Source organism: Bos indicus x Bos taurus, chromosome 13 (genome assembly GCF_003369695.1).
Source record: "Bos indicus x Bos taurus breed Angus x Brahman F1 hybrid chromosome 13, Bos_hybrid_MaternalHap_v2.0, whole genome shotgun sequence".
NCBI classification, from domain to species: Eukaryota; Metazoa; Chordata; class Mammalia; order Artiodactyla; family Bovidae; genus Bos; species Bos indicus x Bos taurus.
The window spans coordinates 15,653,445-15,675,531 of NC_040088.1; the positions used below are offsets into that span (position 1 = coordinate 15,653,445).

The 22,087-nt window shown below is 46.8% G+C and overlaps 1 protein-coding gene across 1 annotated transcript in view; it reads right to left on the bottom strand.

Moving 5' to 3' along the window:
• Nucleotides 1–920: 920 nt before the first annotated feature.
• Nucleotides 921–22,087, bottom strand: part of DHX35 (DEAH-box helicase 35) — a 69,565-nt gene continuing 48,398 nt past the window's right edge. Inside the window, exons 14-22 of the mRNA XM_027558544.1 lie at nucleotides 20,672–20,726; nucleotides 18,077–18,172; nucleotides 16,252–16,346; nucleotides 15,535–15,612; nucleotides 14,397–14,526; nucleotides 10,514–10,595; nucleotides 7,795–7,866; nucleotides 6,390–6,501; nucleotides 921–2,047 (exon numbers count right to left, since the gene is read on the bottom strand). Coding sequence (XP_027414345.1) covers nucleotides 2,003–2,047; nucleotides 6,390–6,501; nucleotides 7,795–7,866; nucleotides 10,514–10,595; nucleotides 14,397–14,526; nucleotides 15,535–15,612; nucleotides 16,252–16,346; nucleotides 18,077–18,172; nucleotides 20,672–20,726 — 765 coding nt within the window. The 3' untranslated portion in view covers nucleotides 921–2,002. The remainder of the gene's footprint in view (nucleotides 2,048–6,389; nucleotides 6,502–7,794; nucleotides 7,867–10,513; nucleotides 10,596–14,396; nucleotides 14,527–15,534; nucleotides 15,613–16,251; nucleotides 16,347–18,076; nucleotides 18,173–20,671; nucleotides 20,727–22,087) is intronic.

The following is a 22,087-nucleotide window of genomic DNA, read 5'->3' on the forward strand; positions in this document are numbered from 1 at the left end:
TGTGATCGAGCACAGAGGGGCCCGTCCCTGGGCTTCAGGATGACACCACCCCATGCCACCTCCCAGCGCGGACTTCCCTGCGCCGTCCAACATGAGCAGCTGGCTTCAGAAGACACTGCAAAGTCGTGGAAATGTCACTAATGGTATCTGAGCACCTGTGTGGGCCTTAAGAGGGCTCATTCTTGTGGAACAACTGGGGGACAAAGTCTTGGGAGCTGCCAGGCCATCAGGCCCTGCTGGTCTCTCAGCCAGGCTGAGTCAGTGCTCTCTTGACAAGGTCACGTGGTCCTGCAGAGACGTGTAAAGGGGCCCCGGGGCCAAAGCTGGCATTTCGCGGTTACAGGCCTTTCACGGTGATGATCCATCTCCACACACGAGGGGCTGCAACATGACACAGTGAACACCGCTGGGAGGCCTGCCTGCCCTGCTGGGGACTGCCCAAGAGGTGGAGAGACGGCGATAGATGGGACCCACGGGCAGAGGTGGCCGGGGACACCTTGCTGTCTCCAGCTTGCACCCCGGACTGTTGTTTGATCTCCTGATTTGATGTGTGGTCTCGCCCCCAGGGGATGTGGATTGTGCCCCTTTGCCTCCTCCCACCCCAAGAGAAGTTCAACAGGATCAGCCCTGGTCCTAAATTCAGACTTTATGAAAGCATTTCTGACCTTTCCCCACAAGGATCCCAATCAGAAACTGGTGAGAACTGGCACTTCTTTGGGACTTTATATAAACAACATCCCATGTCTGCTCTAAGGATGTCTGGAGGGCATTTGATCACATGATCTTGCTCTATGGGGCTCCCTGTGCCCACATGACCCCAGAGTTGCTATGTGCCAAGCCTCTGGTTTCTCAGCTGATGTCAAGCATTCGCTTGTAAAAATTCATTGGACTGTCTTAAAACATAGACCAGGAGAACCACGGATGGGAGGGACTACATTTACTTTACGTATAAAGGTTTACTATTATTAACAAATTACCACTATTATTTACATGTTTATAAAACAGAAATAAAAATGACATACACGATTGGTGCCAAAAGTGGCACATCCAAACTAGGATCAGTACAAAAATAAACTTTCAAGCTATGTGTTTGCAGACATCATCACAGCCAAGCAGCCCCGGGGACAATGACACCAGTGCCTGCTGGAAGGGCCCCCGCCTTCTCACAAGAACCCAAGCAAACACACAGAAGACAAACGGACAAGTTATGTTCCTGAGCTACAGAAGCTTAGAGCCTCTAAACGGTTGTGAATTTCTGCTACCGAGGATCTGGGATGGGTTTCGAGCTGATGAGCTTTCGCTAGTGGCATCGGGACATGGTACCGTGCGTGGAGGGGAAGCTAAGCTGCTTGTGAAGCCAAGGAGCCCTGTGCAGAGGGGTCCTCTCTGTTGATTGCCAATCCTTGCAAATCTCCCGGCTGCAGACAAACAGGAACATGGGCAGAGGGAAACAGAAGCTACTTGGCTTGGGAGCCCCTGTGCCCGCCAAACATGCCCCTGGGTAACTGGCAGAAATCCGCCGCATTTCCAGGGTCTCATCATAGATATGCGCCATGTCCACCTTGGCCAAGGACCTCACTGGTCAATAGAGGAGGGGTCTCAGCAGGGAGAGCAAGGCCAGCCCAGCAAAGCCCTGCCCACCCCACCTGGTGCTTCAGCGTGCAGCAGCCCACCTTCCTCCCTACTCCCCATGAAGCTGGGCTGGAGTTCATGCCTGGTGACAGGGGCACGCTGGGCCAGGGAGGGTGCTGGGTGAGCCAAGAGCATGGGCTTTCCAACTCCTGCGCAGCAGGACTCCCACCCAGGCACAGACGCCTCCGGATCCCAGTGAGGAATGCAGATGCTGAGGGGAGCAGGCGGGAGGGGGCTGTGAACGGGCTGCAGCCCACTGCAGAGCCGCTGAAGGGTCCACAGGAGCCGACACCCGCTTGTCCACCCTGGGCTGGGGGACAGCGTGGAGGAGGGCACACCGAGCAGCCCCTGCAGCAGCCGCCAGCTCTGCTCACTGGTCCTGGACCTTGGCCCTCTTGGCTCTTAGGGACAGGTGCTGCAAGAGAAGAGAGAACAGCATTGCTGGGGTGGGCCAAAGGAGCAGACTGGAGCACGATTCCCCGAAGTGGCCAAATCAAAGCTTCCACCTGGCTCACACTTTCGCAGTAAACGCCCTGCCCCACAGGCAACAGTTTGGAGGGGAAAAGCCCAACGGACCCACAAAAGCACCAGGGCTTCAGTAAGCCACACAGGCCGAGGTCGGGCCGCCTGGGGCTCTGAGGGCAGCTGTCAGTGAGACATGGCTCACCCTCTGCCCCAGCCCTTCTGCCAGCCCTGCAGCCCAACAGCCGGGCTGCTCAGACCAGACCAAAGATCACCTCTTGTTTCCTAGAATTTCTTGAGAACAGTCAAGGGAAGGTATCCTTCCCTTGGGAACAAAAAGGTCAGCCAACCTAGCCAGCCATCCCCAGAGGCTCAAGGTCCTGCTCTCATGACGCCTGTGCAAGAGCAGGGAAGACACACAGAACAGGACACTTCTGGTGACCCTTTCTTCCCGGTTTCTCTTTCAGAGACGTCACTCTATAGCAGTGTAAGCAACCCAGGAAGACTAACACTATAATCACGGGCATCAGACAATAGGATTGGGGGATACAAACATCCTTTGCACTCAAAAGTAAAGCCGAAAGTGCTTTACTCAAAAAATACACAACTGAAGCAGGGCCTGTAAACAGAAGCTTTTAATAAAGGTCCTCTGTTCCCCAGTGGAGGCAGACCTGATGCCCTCTCGATAGTTCTAATCCCACAACCAGGCGACATCCTGAGCATGCTGCTTCACACAGCAGGCTCTTCACTGGAGGGATGTCAATCCCCCGGCTGCGAGCAGAGCAGGGCTGCCAGCCCCAGCACGCTCAGTGCCCAAACCCCGCCTCTTGGCACACCTATGATGCCCTCGAGACAGCCATCCCCATCACCGAGAGAAAACCTCAGGGCCTGAAAGAGTGCAGGTGCAGAAGAAGGCGCAGCATCCCACCAAGCACAACAGGATGGGGTGCTGAGGGAGCAGGACACAGGTGTAAATGAGCCGCAGAAAGTCACACTTTCTAACCACTTATGGTCAAGAAGAGAAAGAACAAAGTGCTGGTCACTCGGTCACATCTGACTCTTTGCAACCCCATGGACTGTAGCCCACCAGGCTCCTCCATCCATGGAATTCTCCAGGCAAGGATCCTGGAGTGGGTAGCCACTGCCTTCTCCAGGGGATCTTCCTGACCCAGGGATCGAACCCAGGTCTCCCACATTACAGGCGGATTCTCTACCGTCTGAGCCACCAGGGAAGCGCATGCCCGAGAAAGGACCAATGCAGATTCCAGCAAAGGCCCTGGTGAGGAGGGTCCTCCCTAATCCCAAAGATCGCTCAGAAGCAGGAGAAAAAGCCTGAGGACTTGCAAGGCAAATCTCTGGACAGGTCCCCCGTCCCCCTCTCCCGCTGTGGGTCTTGCTGGATGTCTCCTAATTCTCTCCTCCACGCACTTCACCTGGCGTGACCCCGCCCACCAATGGAAGACACCCAAAGCCTTAGCTTAGGAACGGGGATGAGGTCATCGTGCCTGTGGGGCCATTTTTGGTGCTCATTTCTGAAGAGAATGTTGTGTATAAACAAAGGACTCTGGACCATTTCAGGCCTCTTAACAGGGCAAGAGCAACACTCTAAAAAACATTGGTAATGGAAAGTCACCAACAATGCCAGGAACAGAGCCAGGGATGACCTGTGGGCTCTGCATGGCTGTGGGGCGCTACGCTGCGCTCAGCCAAACCCTCCGCCATGCACGGGCAGCCACTGGAGAGTGGCTGGGCTCTTGGAGAAATCAATCCATTTAGGACAAGTGCCTTTGGACTGCTTAGTTAAGGAGGGACCAAGTTTCTTGGGGTAGGAGAGGGTTAGGGGCCCTCGCCTGTACAATGAGGTTGCTGAACTACATGATTTCTGAGCCCAGCCTCTCTAAAACTACTCTGATCATAAGCAGTCGTCAGAGTGGAGCAGATGAGCTGAAAAACAGGCATTTGGGGAGAAAAAAAAAGACAAATTTGGCATTGCCATTTTCTTCAAAATTCTGGGGCAGTCTGTCTGCTCTTTAACTTTGTGGGTTTGACCTAGAAAAACTGTCATTTTGAGGTGAGAAGGGAAAATGACTCTGCTTCTGGGTTAATCCTGTTCTCCCAGAGTCTAAATGAACCTGACACAACTTCAGAGTCTCTCTTCTCCGCCTGCCTGCCTGCCTCTCGTTACGCCAACAAGCGGGCTTAAAACTGCACCATTCTCCTTAAGCTCGAGTTTGCATTTCTAACTGTTCTTTTGGACTTCTGAAGTCTGCTGCGTTCCACCTGAGAGGTTTGGTGGAAGATTTTCTTTCATTTCAGGTTCATTCTTATCAGCCCAATGCAGCAGAGAAAACACACTGCATTCTTATCAGTCCCTGAAGTTGATCTCATTTTTAGCTGAAATATCTGGATGGGGATATAGGAAGTTGAACTATACAGGTCTGAAATGTTTTTTGTTTGATGGTTTAAGATTTAATATGGAAAGATTTAAAATGACAACTTCCCTCGACATTGCTGGAGGGGGAGGGATGAAAAGATCCTTCCCTTTATAGGATCACAACTCAAACATTTCCAGGAGTTGAGCCAGTGAGATAAACGAGGGAGGCAGGACCTGGAGAGAATCACTCACAACAAGCCCCATTCCTCAGCCCCTGCTGCAGACTCAGGCTCAGAAACCCAGCAAATTCAACATGTCTTTCAAGAGAGTCTTGAAATCCATATTTAATGTGGACTCTCCCAATTTTAAAAGGCACCAATAAAGCCACATTTTGGTCTGAAAACACTGCAGTCTGGCTACAGCTTTGATGAAGTAACAGGTTTTGGTTTCCCTTTTGTGGTAAACAATGGTCAAACTAGACAAAATATCTGAAGCGATAATTTTCAGGTACTGGGTAACAGAGAACACAGGGCTGTAACCCTTGAGAAAAAGGAAACACTCGAGGTGAGTGAAAGTTATAGTCATTCCAGGTCTCCGCATGGCTCTTCACATTTTGTAGTGTCCAACTCTTTGAGACCCCATGGACTGTAGCCCACCAGGTTCCTCTGTCCACGGAATTCTCCAGGCAAAACTACTGAAATGGGTGCCATTCCCTTCTCCAGGGGAACTTTCCGACCCAGAGATCGAACCCGGGTCTCCTGCATTTCAGGCAGATTCTTTCACCATCTGAGCCACCAGGGGAGCCCCTGTCAGAGGGAAGTGAATCCTAAATAGAGAACAGTATAGCTGGGGAGAGGAAACACAGATCAGAGTTCAGAGTTGCTGAGCCTGCTGGAATTTATAGAACAGGGCATCAGAAAAGAGGAGCTCCAGAAATCAACACAGAGCTACCACTCTTAAACCTCTGGCTGAATACTAAGCCACACAGGTGCAGGCCAAGGGTCCATAAGGCTGGCAAAGAACAGGAACTGGGGAGTTGTGACCTGGTACAGAGGAGATTCTGGAGGTCTGCACAGTGCTGGAGACACTGGAGTTCCACGCAGCCAGAGTGCAAAGGCCTCACTGAACATCCTAGGCATCCAGTTGAGACATCAAAAGTCCATGTCTTGGGAGCAGGGCTACTAGACACCTGCCCGAAAACAACTCAAGTCAGGTCTTGGCAGAATTAAACTGACTGCCAGTATGAACTGTCTACTAGAAAAAACTCAATATTCTTTACAGAAAAGACAACAAATTCAACTCTTCACAACAAACCACCCATAATGTCCAGCACACAACAAAAAATTACTAGAAAAGAGAAGCAGGAAATGTGGCCCATAATGAGGTAGAAAAACAGTCTAAAAACAAAATAGATCAGAGACGACAAAGATGCTGAATTAATGCACGTCTTCCATAGAAAAAAGCATATACTACATACACAGCAATGCGCCCACCAAGTGTTTAAAATGAAACAGGTTTAAGCTTGCACACACGTTCTGCGAGGCAATCCTCATCAGAGTATTTGTGCTGCTTCTTGTGAACATGGTCCAAAGTGTGACAGACTTTCTTTGGAAATGGTTTAAAAGGGCAGAGGGAGAGGGGAAGAGTTAAAGATATATTCTCCTTTTTTTATCATGTAAGCTGGAGGGATTTATTTTTAAATGCACGTTTTAAATATCATGTGAGCATTTTAAATATCATGTGAGCAAACAGTATGGTGCTTTTACCCAGAACGATCTGAGACTATGGTAATAGCCTTTCATCTATGTACCACGGGTTGGGGTTGGGGGGCAGGCAAGTTTAGGACATTACATTGAAAAATAAACGTATATTTAAAAATATGAAGAGGCAGGTAACAGGTGGTTTGGGGGTTCATTCCTACCGTTCCTTGTTGATAAAAGTGTGGAGCCAGCTCCAACAGCCAAGCAGACTCAATGGCGGTCACATCTCTCATGTAATACTTGGAGGTTTGGATAACTTCATTGTAGATAACCCTGAAATAAGAAGAAATCGCGAGATATTTTCCTATTTATTATAATTAGAATCAGAACCACAACAATTAGAGATGGTTCTCCTTTACTTTTAAAATGCATCCACCTGTTCTGTGCGCCAGGCACTACACTAGACAAATGTATTCATGTTGCTCACCTAAGCCTCATGACCTGAGTGGTAGGTACCAGTGTGCCCACTGCACAGAGCAGACTCTAAGTCCCACGTGATTTCCAGGACATCTCAGTTGAACCTTCTGGTTCCCTATGCTTTTGTTTACACAACTCTGAACAGAGTCTAATGACTTCATCAGAAAATGTAGAAATAGAAGCAAAGGCTCACTGATTCTGAAAGGAGCTGGGAATTAACTGTAAAGGGACCCAAGGGAACTGTCTAGAGAGATGAAAGCATTCTATATCTTACTGGGAATATGGGTTACACGCACACAGTTGTAACGACTGCTAACAGTTTTCTTTAGGAGCTAATGAGAAGATTGATTGTGGTGATGGATATATAACCCCGTGAATGTATTTAAAGTCACAGGACGGTACACGTTAAGTGGGTAAATTGTATGTATGTGAATTACATAATATCTCCATAAAGCTGTCAAAACACACACACACACACACACACAAGAGGGGGGAGCTTGCCTAAGGCTGAGGTAACAGATACCAAAAAGTCAAGCCAAGAAGGTAATTTAAATCCCCAGATTTTAAGACTGCATATATTAATATAGATACCAGTTTCCAGGGACTTCCCTGACAGTCCAGTGGTTCAAGGCTCTGCACTTTCATTGCGGGGGCACGGGTTCACTTCCTGGTCGGGGAACTAAGATCACCCATGCCACACCCTGCAGCCGTATCAGCTTCCACAGCGAGTATTAGTATCTGCTCCCCGAAGCCAGCCCTTACAGCCTGGCCCGCGGAAGTGTGAACCTCAGCCACCTATCAAATACATCCCTCTACGGAAGCCTTTCTCCCCAGGTACTGGAGTCCATCTGTTCTCTGTCGGGCTGTGGAATGGGACCTGGATTCCTCTCTCTGCACAGCTATACCGAGAGTGAGGACAGAGCACCCAGTCTGTGGGTGAACATGAATGTTTGCTGAGGGGATCAGCAGGCAGAGGAATAAGACCATTGGCTTACAGGGATCCTTGACAGAGTAGAAATTCTTTGTAGAACAGAGTCAGCAAATGTGTACTGGGCACCTGGACTCTAGGCGCTGGGGACCCAGAGACGAACCAGAACGAGGCCTTGCCTTCAAAGCACTGACAAAGCAGAGGGGCGGGAGGGGGCTTACCAGCGGGGCGGCTTCTCTGCATAGAGGACCGATGCTGGGTGGATGTGCAATTCATGATCATCACGGATGGTCCTTGGGAAGCAGAGCAATTTTGTCTCAAGTACATTTTAAACACTTCCAGCAAGACCTTCCCACAGATGCATTTAAACTCATCAAAAATGCAGGCTGTACTTCACACAAACAAAACTATCCTCTCCATCTTCTCTCGAGCCTTTTATGACCCCTCCCCTACTGTCACCCCAGAAATCAAGAATAAATCATGCTAAAAAAGGGAGAAGGAAAGCAACACATGGACATCCAAATATTTTTCTGCTTATGTTTATGTTTATCTTCTGGAGGTTCTCTTTCAAAAATTTCCTTGAGGACAGAAATAGTATACACAATTACTTCTATAAACTTTTATATTAACAAGGTTAAACAGTAAAGAGTATGGAAGAGATAATTATAAATGGGGGGGAAAGAAAGCTCAATACTGGACTATCCACTTCTCTGAGATAATATTTCAAATGCCAACTTAGATTTTATTCAGTTTAATTCAAAAAAATATTTACGGCACACACGACTATTGGTGAGATCAGCTCATGAGAGAAGATTAACAGATCATAACACTGCTGCTCAAACCATAATTACAGAGCACTTCTGCAGGTGCCAGGAATGTGTGTCAGGAAAGTGCTTCAAGGCCATGACCCAGCGCATCTCCAGCGCTGGAATAAAGCCATTGCCCGGGGCGTTGGCTGCCTTATCAGGTGACCAACACTGAACTTTGTCCCAAAGGGACTGACCACCATGAAGCATGTTGTGTAGCCTGTATTTCTATTGAGGATACTGGTGAAAGACTTTTGTGAATGCTAGTGGGAATTGCTAATTAATACTCTTGAGGAGAGCGGGGTAATCAGAATGACAATGAAACGTTGGTTCTCACTGGAGAAGATCACAGCCTGTCCAGAGCTGCCTCGGACAGAACAGTTCAGTGCTGGGAGCTGGGAGGAGAGTACATACGATGGGCAACAGAACCGTGACACTGATAGGCTGGAACACCTGGCCTGGGGTGACAAATAGAACATACTAGAAACAAATGTAAAGTGCTATCCTGAGGCCCAGTCAGCAACCAAATACTGGATGAAGGCTGCCAAAAAAACAAAGAAGGTCAATGCAATTCTGGGCTCATTAACAAAGCCCAGTGGGAGGAGTTTGGGGGAGAATGGGAACCCGTATATGTATGCCTGAGTCCCCTAAGGTGTTCATCTGAAACTAACAAAACATTGGTAATTGGTTATACCCCAAGAGAAAATAAAAACCTAAAAAAAAACAAAAAAACAGAGCCCAGTATCTGGAATGGGACACCACGGAGAGTTCAGGATCACAGGACTATAATATGTTCTGAGGGAAAAAAGCTAACAATAGTCTCAGGCGAAAACCCAAAGACAAGTTAGGGAGAGGCCCTTTTGAGCACTCCCTTATTAAAGAAGGGACTTTCCTTGTGGCTCAGCTGGTAAGGAATCTGCCTGCAATGCGGGAGACCTAGGTTTAATTCCTGGGTTGGGAAGGTCCTCTGGAGAAGGGAAAGGCTGCCCACTCTAGTACTCCGGCCTGGAGAATTCCATGGACTTTGTAGTCCACGGGCTCGCAAACAGCTGGACACGACTCAGCGACTTTCACTTTCACTTTATTAAAGAGGAGCACCTTCTAATCACTGCTCTAAAAAACTGGCTAAAGTGAAGTTACAAAACTAAAACCAGCTCAGAAACAGACAGACAGACTAAAGTAACACTTCAACAAACTGGAATGATTTGGTTTGGAGAAAAGAGGGCTAACTAGGTGTTAGCTTTCACCAAATTTGAATATACCAGAGGTTATCGGAGGTCATCAGTGAATCTTCTACACCTGGAAAATGGAACTGGAAGAGAGAGGCTGTAGTTTTCAGCAGAGGGAGGGGCTGGCCAGCACATGAAGAACACTCACCAACATTCCAGTGTGGCTACAATGCACCTGGGGAGCTTCAGTTGTGCAGACCTCTAAAAACGTCACGAAGCACCCAACAGCAAAACTAACTTCTCTAGGAGAGAGCACCTGTAATGGTTCCCTTGAGTCCTATTACTCTCTGATTACAACAGATATGTTACCAGCCTGCAGACTTGTAACAGGCTTCCCCGATAGCTCAGCTGGTAAAGAATCCACCTGCAATGCACCTGCAGGAGACACCAGTTCGATTCCTGAGTCGGGAAGATCTGCTGGAGAAGGGATAGGCTACCCACTCCAGTATTCTTGGGCTTCCCTGGTGGCTCAGCTGGTAAAGAATCTGCGCATAATGCAGGAGACCTAGGTTCCATCCCTGGGTTGCCAAGATCCCCTGGAGAAGGGAAAGGCTACCCACTCCAGTATTCTGGCCTGGAGAATTCCACAGACTGTATAGTCCATGGGTCGCAAAGAGTCGGACATGACTGAGCGACTTCCACTTTCAGACTTGTAACTATCATCCTCCTACAACACATGGATGAGCTGAACATTTGAGAATCATTTCCACAAAGTTAAGACATTTTGCTTAAATCTGTACAGCTAACCTCAATGCATCTTTAGAAGGAGGCAAGGTGCAAATAAAGAAAAATGATTTAACTTCTCTGCTTTCTCTGCATGTCAGCTTGCTGTTGGGTTTGGTTTATTTTTAAGATTTTAATAACTTAAGTGACTTCACAAATGACTTCACAAAGTATCATGTTACCTATAAGCTCCAGTAGAATGAAACCTCGCAGCATTTGCAAAGAATCCGGAAACGATGCACCTGAGAACTGGATCTGGATCACCTACACAAACAGGGATGGATGAGATGAGACCTCACCTGCCCTATGCTCTGTCCTGTGAGGCCCACCCCAGGCTGCCTTGAGCCGCCTTGAAACCATCTCCTGAATGGGTTCAGCCCCACGATTCCCAGTGCCAAATGCCTGCCCTGGCACCATCTATAGGGGTCCCCACCCTCCACAATGGCTGCTGATGGAAACATATCAGACTGTTCCTTAACCTGGGACCACCCCCCCAATTCCCCTGCACCCCCAGCCACAGAGGACCAGACCAAGGCTGGGCACCAGAACCTACAGAGCACTCCACAGGCTGGCCAGTGACCTTGGAACTCCTCTTTAGGAGAGCATTTTACAGGAATGATGTTCCTTCCCTAAGACCCAACCTGGGACATTAACACTACAACATTATTTCTGTGATTACAGTTAGTTTGTAATTCTTCAAAATTTTCAAACAGCTCAGTTTAACTGGCGTCTGTGCTGCTGTAGTAAACATCTTCCAAGGATAAAGCCTGCTCAATTAGATGATTTCTACATGATATATCCAAATTATTCTGCAAAAACGATAATGCCATCCATATGGCTTATGACATACGATATTTCATCAATTCTAAGATTTATTTTTTTTTACACTTTAACTCACTGAAATCAGGACAGCATTTTATAATTATAATTGGCAACAGTTTTTCTTTCTTAATGACACATAAAATAATGGTATGTCTTAATGGTGTCTTATGTTGGTAAATAGGTTACCAAAAAGTGGTATGATTTACAAAGCCATCAACAGTGTATGAGAATGTCAGTTTTCCTGTATTCTTACCAGCAATGTTCTGGCACAAAGGTACCCCTTCTTTAACTGTACACTTATTTATTACTATTACTGTATTTCTTCTTTTCAAATTTTCCATTCCATTCCTTTGCCCATTTATCAACTTGGAAATTAGGTGTTTTTTTCCTTAATATGTTAAATAAATTCACTCTATAATAAAGCTTTTTTTATCCCTTATATCTGTTGAAAATATTTTTTCACTGTTTTAACATCTAGTTTTTTTTTAATTGGAGGATAATTACTTTACAATGCTGTGTTGGTTTCTGCTGTCAATGTCCATCAGCCACAAGTATACATATATTCCCTCCCTTTTGAAGAGAAGTTTTCAATTTGCATGTAATTTATTGCATTTCCATAATTTTCTCTATTGTTCTTCAGCACAGAACTGAAAAAAATCCCAAATCTGCATTTCCAAACACAATCTGATCCTAGACTCAGTTCCTTCTCTCCACTTGCCCAAAAGAAGTTATCTATGCAGAATGTGCATTGTTACCAAAATGAGATAATTCCCAAGGGATAAAAACTGCCCTCCTTAAGGAGTAGGATAGTGGGAAATCTTAAATATTACAAGGATTGTGGCCCTCCAGAGCTCAACCCTACCTTACAAAATCTTATCCCTTAGTACTGAATTTCTCTTGGTAAAAAGAATTTAAATTCAATATAACTCTTCTCCTGGGCGAGGGGTTTGATAGGGACAGAGTGAAGGGACAAAGCAGGTGATAAACAGTTAATCCCACTAGGGAATTGTAAGCAGTGAAAAAGTATAGGAGATTTAAGTTAATGATCATTCAAGAAAGTAGGTTTAATTAACCACAAAATCCAGCAGGCTTACTTCAAAACAAAACCATGCAACAGAAGCAGGAGACATGCTCAAAAGCACTGAAAGAATGGTGGCCTGAGACCCCACATCCTCAGTGAGCTCAGGAAGCTAATGATTCCTAGGTCACGCTTCTCTGCCCACGCTAAAAACAAAAACATGAGAAAGGTGGCGTTATCCTGAAACCTGCGCTGATTTACCGCATTTTAGTCTGCGTTACCACCTTCTGGCTCATTTTCACTGCACCATGACAGTCCCCGTTTGACTATGTAGGGACAAGAAAGCTCCCTGGCCTGATGGAGAGGAGGAGCTGAAGATGGAAGCTTGATGTCCACTCAAGAATGAGGAAGAAGGTGGTCTTTTTCCCCTCCCCCGATTTCCCTTCAATTATAAAGCTGCAGCCCACTAAGTTCTCCGTGTGCACCTTCTTGCCCGCCCGCTCGTAAGCCTCACGAGCATCCTATTCTAATCAATCGCTTCTTATCTGTCACTTTGTGTTTTCCTAAATTCTTTCTGCACTGAGGCCTAAAGAATTGGAGCTCTTCCTTTGGAGCCTCCAAGACACATTTCTGCTGTTTCAAGCTGACAATGAAAAACAGGTTAAGAAACAAAGATGCAGATGTATGGCTGCTCGCTATCTCCTGGGAGACAGGCACTTGATCAGCTTCTCCCCAGTTAGCTGCCTCTGTGAGCTTCCTGTCTGTACTGATGATACTTTACCCAGTCACCCGGGCTCAGTGCTTCCCTCTCTTAGGAGCGTGGTCATCCATCAACACCCTCTGAGCATCTGATATGCTCCTCTCTGCCAGCACTTGTCTCCACAGTCCTCTTTGCCTAGTGAGCCCTTTGCCACTGGTTTCTAATCCAACCAGTTTGCTCAACTGGACTTCCACCACTACTCGAGGCCCACTGTGAGCCCTCTCAGTACCCCCCAACCCCAGGATTCCATCTTCCCTGCATTCCTACTACAATCCCCATCACTGTACACCATGAGCACTCAAACATCTATTCCTGTAGTCTCTAAGACAACTGATAATCTCATTTGCAGTACTTTGTGTCTCTGTAGGAATCTCTCCCGTCACTGCACTGTTTCAACAGTAAGAACCGCGTCTTTGTCATCATGTACTTAGTTTCCCTTAGTACGAAAGCAACATAAAGCTCTGGAATGAAGCTGCCTGAGCTCTGAGGCCACTCACTCACTGTGCGACCTCCGTGTGGCACGTCACTCACTACCTCTCAGCCCACTTTTCTCATCTGAAGAATGGGAATCACGGCAGCGCGTGCTTCACTGGAGCTCTGTGAGCACTAAATGAACTCAGGTATGAAGACACAGCCCTGCTGGGCCTGTAACGGGTGCTGCAGTTAGGTTAGTAAGAGCTAGTAGTGCCAGGAGTGTTTCCAAGAGCCTGGCACACAGGAGATGTTCAAAAGACAACTGCTGACTGGCTAAGCAGACACACCACCCCCCTGAAAGCGTGTGTTGGCACCACACAGGCCCATCTTTGCTAGTTACCAGCTGTGTTGTCCCGAACTTAAATTAACTTATCCCTGGGACCTTACAACTCCTCTGTAAAATAAGGATAACATCACCTATACCCTGGAGTAGCAGAGTAAGTGAGAGAATATTAAATAAAACCCCCGTGGTGCAACCGAGCATGTCCTCAACTAACAGGTGTCACTGGCACTGATAGAGGCCAGAGACTGTCTTACACAGCACTTCCATCTTACCTGGCGACTGTCTAGGCTAAACACACAGTACGTGCTTTAGTAACACCTGTAGCTGAAAATAAAAGGCAGTTTATACGGAATGGCCATAAATGTTATCCATGTAAAAGTCATTTTTCTTGCAAAGCCTACAATAGGGAAAATTAACCACATGGCATACAATGAGGTAAAGAATGGTAATGATTCGTAAGTGTTGTCAGGGCTTGTTAAAAATTTTAAATAAAAATAGCCCTCGGAAATGAAAACGGACCTCCTTGGCGGGGGGGAATATGCTCCCTTCACATGCAGCTTTTCACCAACACAGGCAATTCAAAATGTGAGCCCAGTGTGGGTCCAGCGTATACTGTGTTGTCTCACACCGCCCAGCCTGAGAACGCCAAGAATGCAACTCCACAGGGCAGAGAGAGGAGCGTCATGAGCAGTGGCGGTTTATTCTTACCTTCACTGGATTTCTTGGGCACCTGAAACTTGACGAGAAGCTTTTTCAACTGCTCCCTCACTGTCGCAGCTCTGACGAGACCCTTGTAATTCAGGAAATGTTCCTGACACCACTGGGAGTTCTTGTTGTGCTGCAGGGCAACGCACACACAGGGAGGGTGAGACAGCACAGGACAACTCTCGGCTGAGGCTGCGTGGCGGGCGCCACTCGACTCTGCCCTCTTTAGCTTCCTTAATGGGACAAGATCTTCAAGTCATTACAGGCCTTTTGGGGCCCCATCTCTCTACACAGATGCTGATCACCCTGCTTACCATCTGACTGCTGTCCAATCTCACTCTCTTGTGCTAAAGGGCAAGTGAGAACTTAACAATAAGCAGTTTTAAGTATCTCCATGAGAGTGGCCAACTATCAGACAGAACCCTTCCCTGCGGCTCTTTGCAAATCAACCTTCCCTCTCTGGCAGCTCAAGGTTATCACTTTACTTGACAACAGGCAAGTACAAGAAGGTCTGGTACTGATGCGTAAGCCCAATACTTTGGCCACCTGATACAAAGAGCCGATTTACTGGAAAAGACCCTGATGCTGGGAAAGACCAAGGGCAAAAGAAGAAAGGGGTGGCAGAGATGGTTACATAGCATCCCCAACTCAATGGACATGAATTTGAGCAAACTGCACTGCAGGAGCGGAGAAGGCAATGGCACCCCACTCCAGTACTCTTGCCTGGAAAATCCCATGGATGGAGGAGCCTGGTGGGCTGTAGTCCATAGGGTCGCTAAGAGTCGGACACGACTGAGCTTTCGCTTTCACACGACTGAGCTTTTCACTTTCACTTTCACTTCTCACTTTTATGCTTTGGAGAAGGAAATGGCAACCCACTGCAGTGTTCTTGCCTGGAGAATCCCAGGGATGGGAGAGCCTGGTGAGCTACCGTCTATAGGGTCGCACAGAGTCGGACACGACTGAAGCGACTTAGCAGCAGCAACAGCAGCACTGCAGGAGATAGTGAAGGACAGGGAAGCCTGGCATGCTGCAGTCCACAGGGTCTCAAAACGCTGGACACGAATAAGCGACTGAACAACAGACTACCTCCAATGGACGGGAGCATGGAGGGGGCCTTTGTAGCGGCAACTGTGCTTACTTTGATAAATGCTTCATACACATTGAGCATGGTAAGATGGTCACCCTCCTCCACAGCAAATTTTCGGTGCGCTCGAATCTGGAAAGAATAAGGCAATGTTTAGAAGCTGACTCCTGTGAGCCTCTTGTCCTGGAGGTAACATTACACGATGAATAGCTCAGTATAATTCATTTGCAACACTGTCTTAATTTCAAGTGTACATAAATATCGTAACTTTTCCTTCACAGTCTTTCCAGCATTCACCCATCTACTCATCACGAATGCCTGGGCTGGGAGGGCCCTGTCAGCAGCTTGGCTGTGCCAGGCCTGCTGTGCCCAGGCAAGAACTCCTGGCATCCCTAATGAGCCCACCAAGGTTGCCCCCAGAGAAGCCTTGAAAACAACCTCCCTTACTTTTGAAAAGTCAGTAGGACAATGGTTAAGATTTGGACCGTGAAAGGCAACTCCACCAATTCTGGCTGAGCAACTGTAAGTTACTGAACTTTTCTGTGCCTCAATCTCTAAATATGGTGACAGTAATACCTCCCTCCCAAGTTCACACTGAAGATAAAATGACATGATGTAGGAAAAATTTTGGCACAATGTCAGGCACAAAGTAAGATAAACACTCCAAACTGAAGCTGCTCTGTCACCAGCAGTCCGTGGGCAATTTTAACAAATGAAAGCCCAAAGTGAGCAAGACTCGTACGAACAGCTTGGGGAAAAAGTCAGACTTACAGCCTGAGACTTCTGGTTTGAGGGGACCACAAAGACATTCTGGATCTGCATCATGGCGGCAATGCTCAGAATTTCCTGAGAACAGCCAAAATTCCCTATAAAACAAAACGCATGTTTGATTTCAAACATATCATGTGTCACGAGAAGAAAAAGATGTTCTCTGATGTTTGCCTTGCAGCATACTATAAACCAAGATCATCTATTTCTACATAGCTTCATTTTAAAATCTTATATAAACACTTCACCCTGCCAAATGGGATGCTCCGTATACATGGTCCAGATGAATGGAGGCCTGGAAGGACTCCATTCTGCAGCGGTCACACCAAAGGACTCTGCCAAGAGACTCAACTAGGGTAGGTCAGCTCCACACCTGCTCCCTCCTCTCTAGATGGATACCTGGAATCCTGGGAGAAAGCCTAAGAGGGAGAGGGGGCAGGGAATACGTGGGCTGTGTCCCTCTGCTCTGGGATCTTTCTATGAGGTGGCCTCCCTCTCAACAGGGCTCACTTCACTGGGCAAGGCTGAGGCATAGCTAGACCAGGGAAGCATGCGGTGGGCCACAGCTGCTGGCACCTGGGCAGAGTCTGTAGCAACCAGCCCTCCAGGGCATCAGATGGAGTGAACTGCCCTGCATGCTCCCCCACAGCTTCCGGCCTCACAAATGATCTTTCCTGCTTCTCAATGCAAGCCCGTTAGCTCCAAGACACAACTATAGCTAACTTTTCACCACGCTTAATCTGAAACACAGCTTTGTTGACTGCCAGTGAATATAAAGTTAGACCAAAGCAAGACAGAACTAGTATTTCCCTTCTCTGGGCTGTTGTGGGTAGCGAGTGCAGTCTCTAGTCTCCAGAGGATTTTGACTTCTACATATGAGAGGATCTTGAGGCTCTACACTTTGATTCCTTAACTAATATTCTCATAAAAATCTGAAAGCATCAGAGAAGCTGGGACTCTTGCCCATGGGTAGTGCAAATACAAAGTGGAGGACGCTGTGGTGATTCCTCAAAAACTAAATGCAGAATCACCGAGCAAGCGATTCCACCCTAAGTATTAGACCTCAAAGAAGTGAAAGCAGGGACACAAGCACGTGCTTGTACACCTGTGTGCAGAGCAGCACGAGTCACAGAAGCCAAAGGGTGGCAGCTCCCTGGGAATCCGCCAACAGGTGAATGGTCTATTTGCACAATGGAATATTACTCAGCCTTAAAAAAATCCTGACACATGATACAATAGGAACCCTGAAGACACTGTACCAACTGAAAAAATCAGTCACAAAAAGACAAATATCGTATGATTCCACTTACATGAGGTTCCTAGAATCGTCAAATTCATAGAGACAGGAAGTAGAACAGTGGTTGTCAGGGGTTGGGGGAGGGGAGAATGGGAGTTAAGTGTTTAATGGGTAGAGTTCTGGTTTGACAAAAATGAAAACATTCTGGAGATGGATGGTGGTGGTGGTTGGACAACAACGCGAAAGTACTTAATGCTGCAGAACTGTCCATTTTAACATTTTTAATTGCATTTAAAAATGAGTAAAATGGTAAGTTTTATGTTGTGTATTTTTCACCACAAATTTATACAAAAACTCAGGTGTCAGACCCACAGGAAGCAAACAAAAGCGTTTCCTGAATTAATGATGACGGACCTTGAATCACAAGTTAACAACATGCCCCAAGCAGACATCTTTAGATGAAAACTCCTTCAGGCTTAAAAAAAATGCTGGCACATGCTACATTGTGCCCCCTCCCCCAAGGTACACAGAATTTGAGAAACAACTTTCCCGACAAAATAAAATCAATGAGAACCGCTGGTCTCCACCTACCTGATTCAAGCAGCATTTTTGCAAACATGGGATTCAAAGGAAACTCTGCTATTCTCATGCCAAGAGGTTCAGTTAGGCGACAGTCTTTGTCTAGACCTGCCGTAAGAACAACAAAAGACAGAAGGCATGTACCAGCGTTGGAAGATGTACAGTTGTTGGGAGAATAAAAGGTAATACATGCTAGCCAAGGTGTATCCAGGAGATGAATCATACACTATCAGCTTCAACCTGATTGCTGTTACAGTAGAAAAAGCAAAGATTTCCTCGGAGCTCTTGAATACTCAATTTTGAAAAATTAATTCTAATGGCCTCTATGGGCTTCCCTGGTGGCTCAGTGGTAAAGAATCCACCCGCCAACGCAGGAGATGCAGGTTCGATCCCTGGGTCAGGAAGATCCCTTGGAGGGAGGAAGAAATGGCAACCTACTCCAGTATTCTTGCCTGGGAAAGCCCATGGACAGAGGAGCCTGGTGGGCTACAGTCAATGGGGTCGCAAAGAGTTGGGACATATCTTAGGGACTAAACAACAATGGCCTCTATGTAAAGACCTAAGTATAAGGAAATGGCCCCAGAGCCGCCTCCGGCCCCCACCCTCTCCTGGTTCTACTTCTCCCCAGAACCTCCCTCTCCCAGGGCCCAACCCACAACCAGATAGTGCCAAACACAGAGGGCACTTTCCTCAGGGCCCCAGCAGCCTTCGCGCCTGCTAACTACAGCTCCTTGGAAATACTCTTCCCCAGCGTCCATGACCCACACTGTCTGGCTTCTCTGCCACCTCTCCTGCTGTTTTCTCTGCCTCACCTCTGGACTACTGCACTCTCTTCCCACGCTAGCAAGGTAATGCTCAAAATCCTCCAAGCTAGGTTCCAGCAGTGTGTGAATCATGAACTTTCAGATGTACAAGCTGGGTTTAGAAAAGGCAGAGGGAGCGGAGATCAAATTGCTAACATTCACTGGGTCGCAGAGAAAGCAAGGGAATTCCAGAAATAACATTCATTTCTGCTTCACTTACCACGCAAAAGCCTGTGACTGTGTGGATCACAAAAAATTATGGAAAATTCCATTTTTCTCCCCATCACTTATGGCAAATAGATGGGGAAAAAACAGAAACAGTAACAGATTTATTTTCCTGGGCTCCAAAATCACTGTGGACTGTGATTGCAACCATGAAATTAAAAGGCGCTTGCCCCCTGGAACAAAAGCTATGACAAACCTAGACAGCGTATTAAAAACTAGACATCACTTTGACGACAAAGTCTGTATAGTCAAGGCTGTGGTTTTTCCAGTAGTCCTGTATGGATGTGAGAGTTGGACCATAAAGAAGGCTGAGCGCCGAAGAATTGATGCTTTCAAACTGTGGTGCTGGTAAAGACTCTTGAGAGTCCCTTGGATAGTAAGGAGATCAAACCAGTCAATCCTAAAGGAAATCAAACCTGAATATTCATCAGAAGGACTGACGCTGAAACTGAAGCTCCAAAATTTTGACCACCTGATGTGAAAAGTCAACTCTTGGGAAAGACCCTGATGCTGGGAAAGATTGAGGGCAGGAACAGAAGGGGCTGACAAAGGATAAGATGGTTAGATAGCATCACTGACTCAATGGACATGAATCTGAGCAAACTCCAGGAGACAGGGAAGGACAGAGGAGTTTGGTGTGCCACAGTCCATGGCCGCAAAGAGTCTGACCTGACTTAAGTGACTGAACAGCAACAACATTTGGGGCTAACTTGAACTGCACATTTTAAATGGGTGAATTACACGGTGTATGAATTATACCTCAATAAAGATCTTAGGAACTAAAAAAAAATCTTAAAGAACAAAACCGCCACTGAAATTTAATACCAAACTGGATATTATCTTCATTGGAGGCAACGTTCACAGAAAAGACACTTCCAAAAGAGGTGAATTTAGGCCACAATTTTCTCTATTTTAAGATAAAACACCACATTTTCAAACAAGAGAATAAGAGTTCCTCCATAACATGGTGTCTCCTTGTCCCAACAATATCATAGGCTAGTATTCTACCCAATCCTCCACTGGAACTCCAGGAGTGGAAGGAAGGGGGTTTAGGGAGAGAACACTGAGCCAGTTTCAGAACGGTGTCAGGGACAGAGAATAAGGCCCAGCTGGGTGACAGCTAAAATACTGGTAAAAGAATCTTCCAGGTGTCTCTTAGGAAGTATAGCTATAGCGATGGTTATTAAAAGCTTTTGATGTATTGACATGCTTCATAAATTTATTGTCCCGATTGGATTTCATGATCCAATCATAAAGTGAAAGTAAAGTGTTAGCTGCTCAGTTGTGTCTGACTCTTTGCAACCCCATGGACTGTAGCCTGCCAGCCTCCTCCGTCCATGGGATTCTCCAGGCAAGAGTACTGGAGCGAGTTGCCATGCCCTCCTCCAGGGGATCTTCCCAACCCAGGGATCAATCATGGTCCCACCTTATTTCGATAAGCTTACATGTCACTGAGAGGATCATATATATGGGAAGAACCAAGTCCATCCTTGAAGATACCAAGAGCCCTAGAGTGAATACAACCTAATATCACATACTAATAAATAAGTAAGAAACACAGAGTAAGAGACAGACGTACCTCCCAGAGCATAGAGTAACTCCAGTGCTTGAACCATCGACTGCGCTGGAGGTGGCTGGAAGAAGCATAAATCCCCCAAGTTAATTTCATCAAGCACCAGCCATAACAAGGCGACTGTTTCCTGCTCAAACCCACTCTTTGCTTTAACACGCCCCAGACTTCCCAACCTCCACTCTGGAGATGTCCTTCCTCTCCCTCTCGGCACCCTTCCTACTCCTTGGTTTTCAATCTCAGCTTGAGTAAACATTTCCTTTGAAGCTTTCCCTCAGGCTCCACTCCCATCAGAAGAGATGGGTCCTTACCGTGACCTACCTTCTTGCTTTCCCTAAACTCTCATCAAAGATTTCTACTTTTTACCTCATGTCTCGACCTTCTAAGAAGCCCCATGATACTGCAGTATTGACGGACGATTCATCTTTGTACCACCCAGAGCTCTGCCCCAGGCCCTCCCTACAGGGACCAACTGACATCAGTTGGATTTGAACTTCTGGAAATAGAGAGAATGCTAGACAATCTGAAGTTTAACAAAGCTGATACTGTGACTTCCAGTCTGAGTCTCTGGATCCTCATGTCTTCTTTCTTTCCACGAACCTTTACTGAACACCTACTACTGTATGCAAAGCATCACTACTATCTCCTAAACGATTTCATCCATAAGCCACATAATAAAATTATAGTCCTTTTGCAAACTGCATAACTTTTTTCTAAATGCGTTCACAACAAATGTATTCTAAATATATACTTTTGCAGGTGAGGAAAGTGAATAACAAAATGTAAAAGACATTTGAACAAGATCCTAGAGGCCACTGGTGGCAAAGCCAGAGACAGAACTCAGGTCTCGTTTTTTCCACTCTGCCACACCCACTTGGAAAAGGAAATGGCAACCCACTCCAGTACTCTTGCCTGGAAAATTCCATGGACAGAGGAGCCTGGTAAGCTAGAGTCCACGGAATCGCAGAGAGTCACACACGACTGAGCAACTTCACCTCACACCCACTGGACTGCCAAGGAACAAAGGTGTACTTCTGGAAGCTGTGCTGACTGCAGGCACATCCTGACGAGGGCAGAACTAGACCTGACTCACGACACACCAGGGCTTCAACAAACCGCTTCGGACTAGATCACATAACTGATTCACTAGTCCTTCCCCAGTGCCCACGACATCCTACTTTACGAAGAGGAAACATACCCACAGCACCTAAAAGGGGGCTTGACCCCTGTCTTTACGCCGAGACTACATGAGTAACAGGAATGACCGAGCGCTGAATGAGGTTCTGAATAATTACAGAACAAAACAGACAGGCCCTCTTGGACTCCTTTTAATCCTTGGCCCTGTTTGCAGTCAAATCCCCAGGCCTGATGAATTCTTCTCTTGGGATTCATCATCAATCAAAAAGCCCACACCTTTACCCCCTC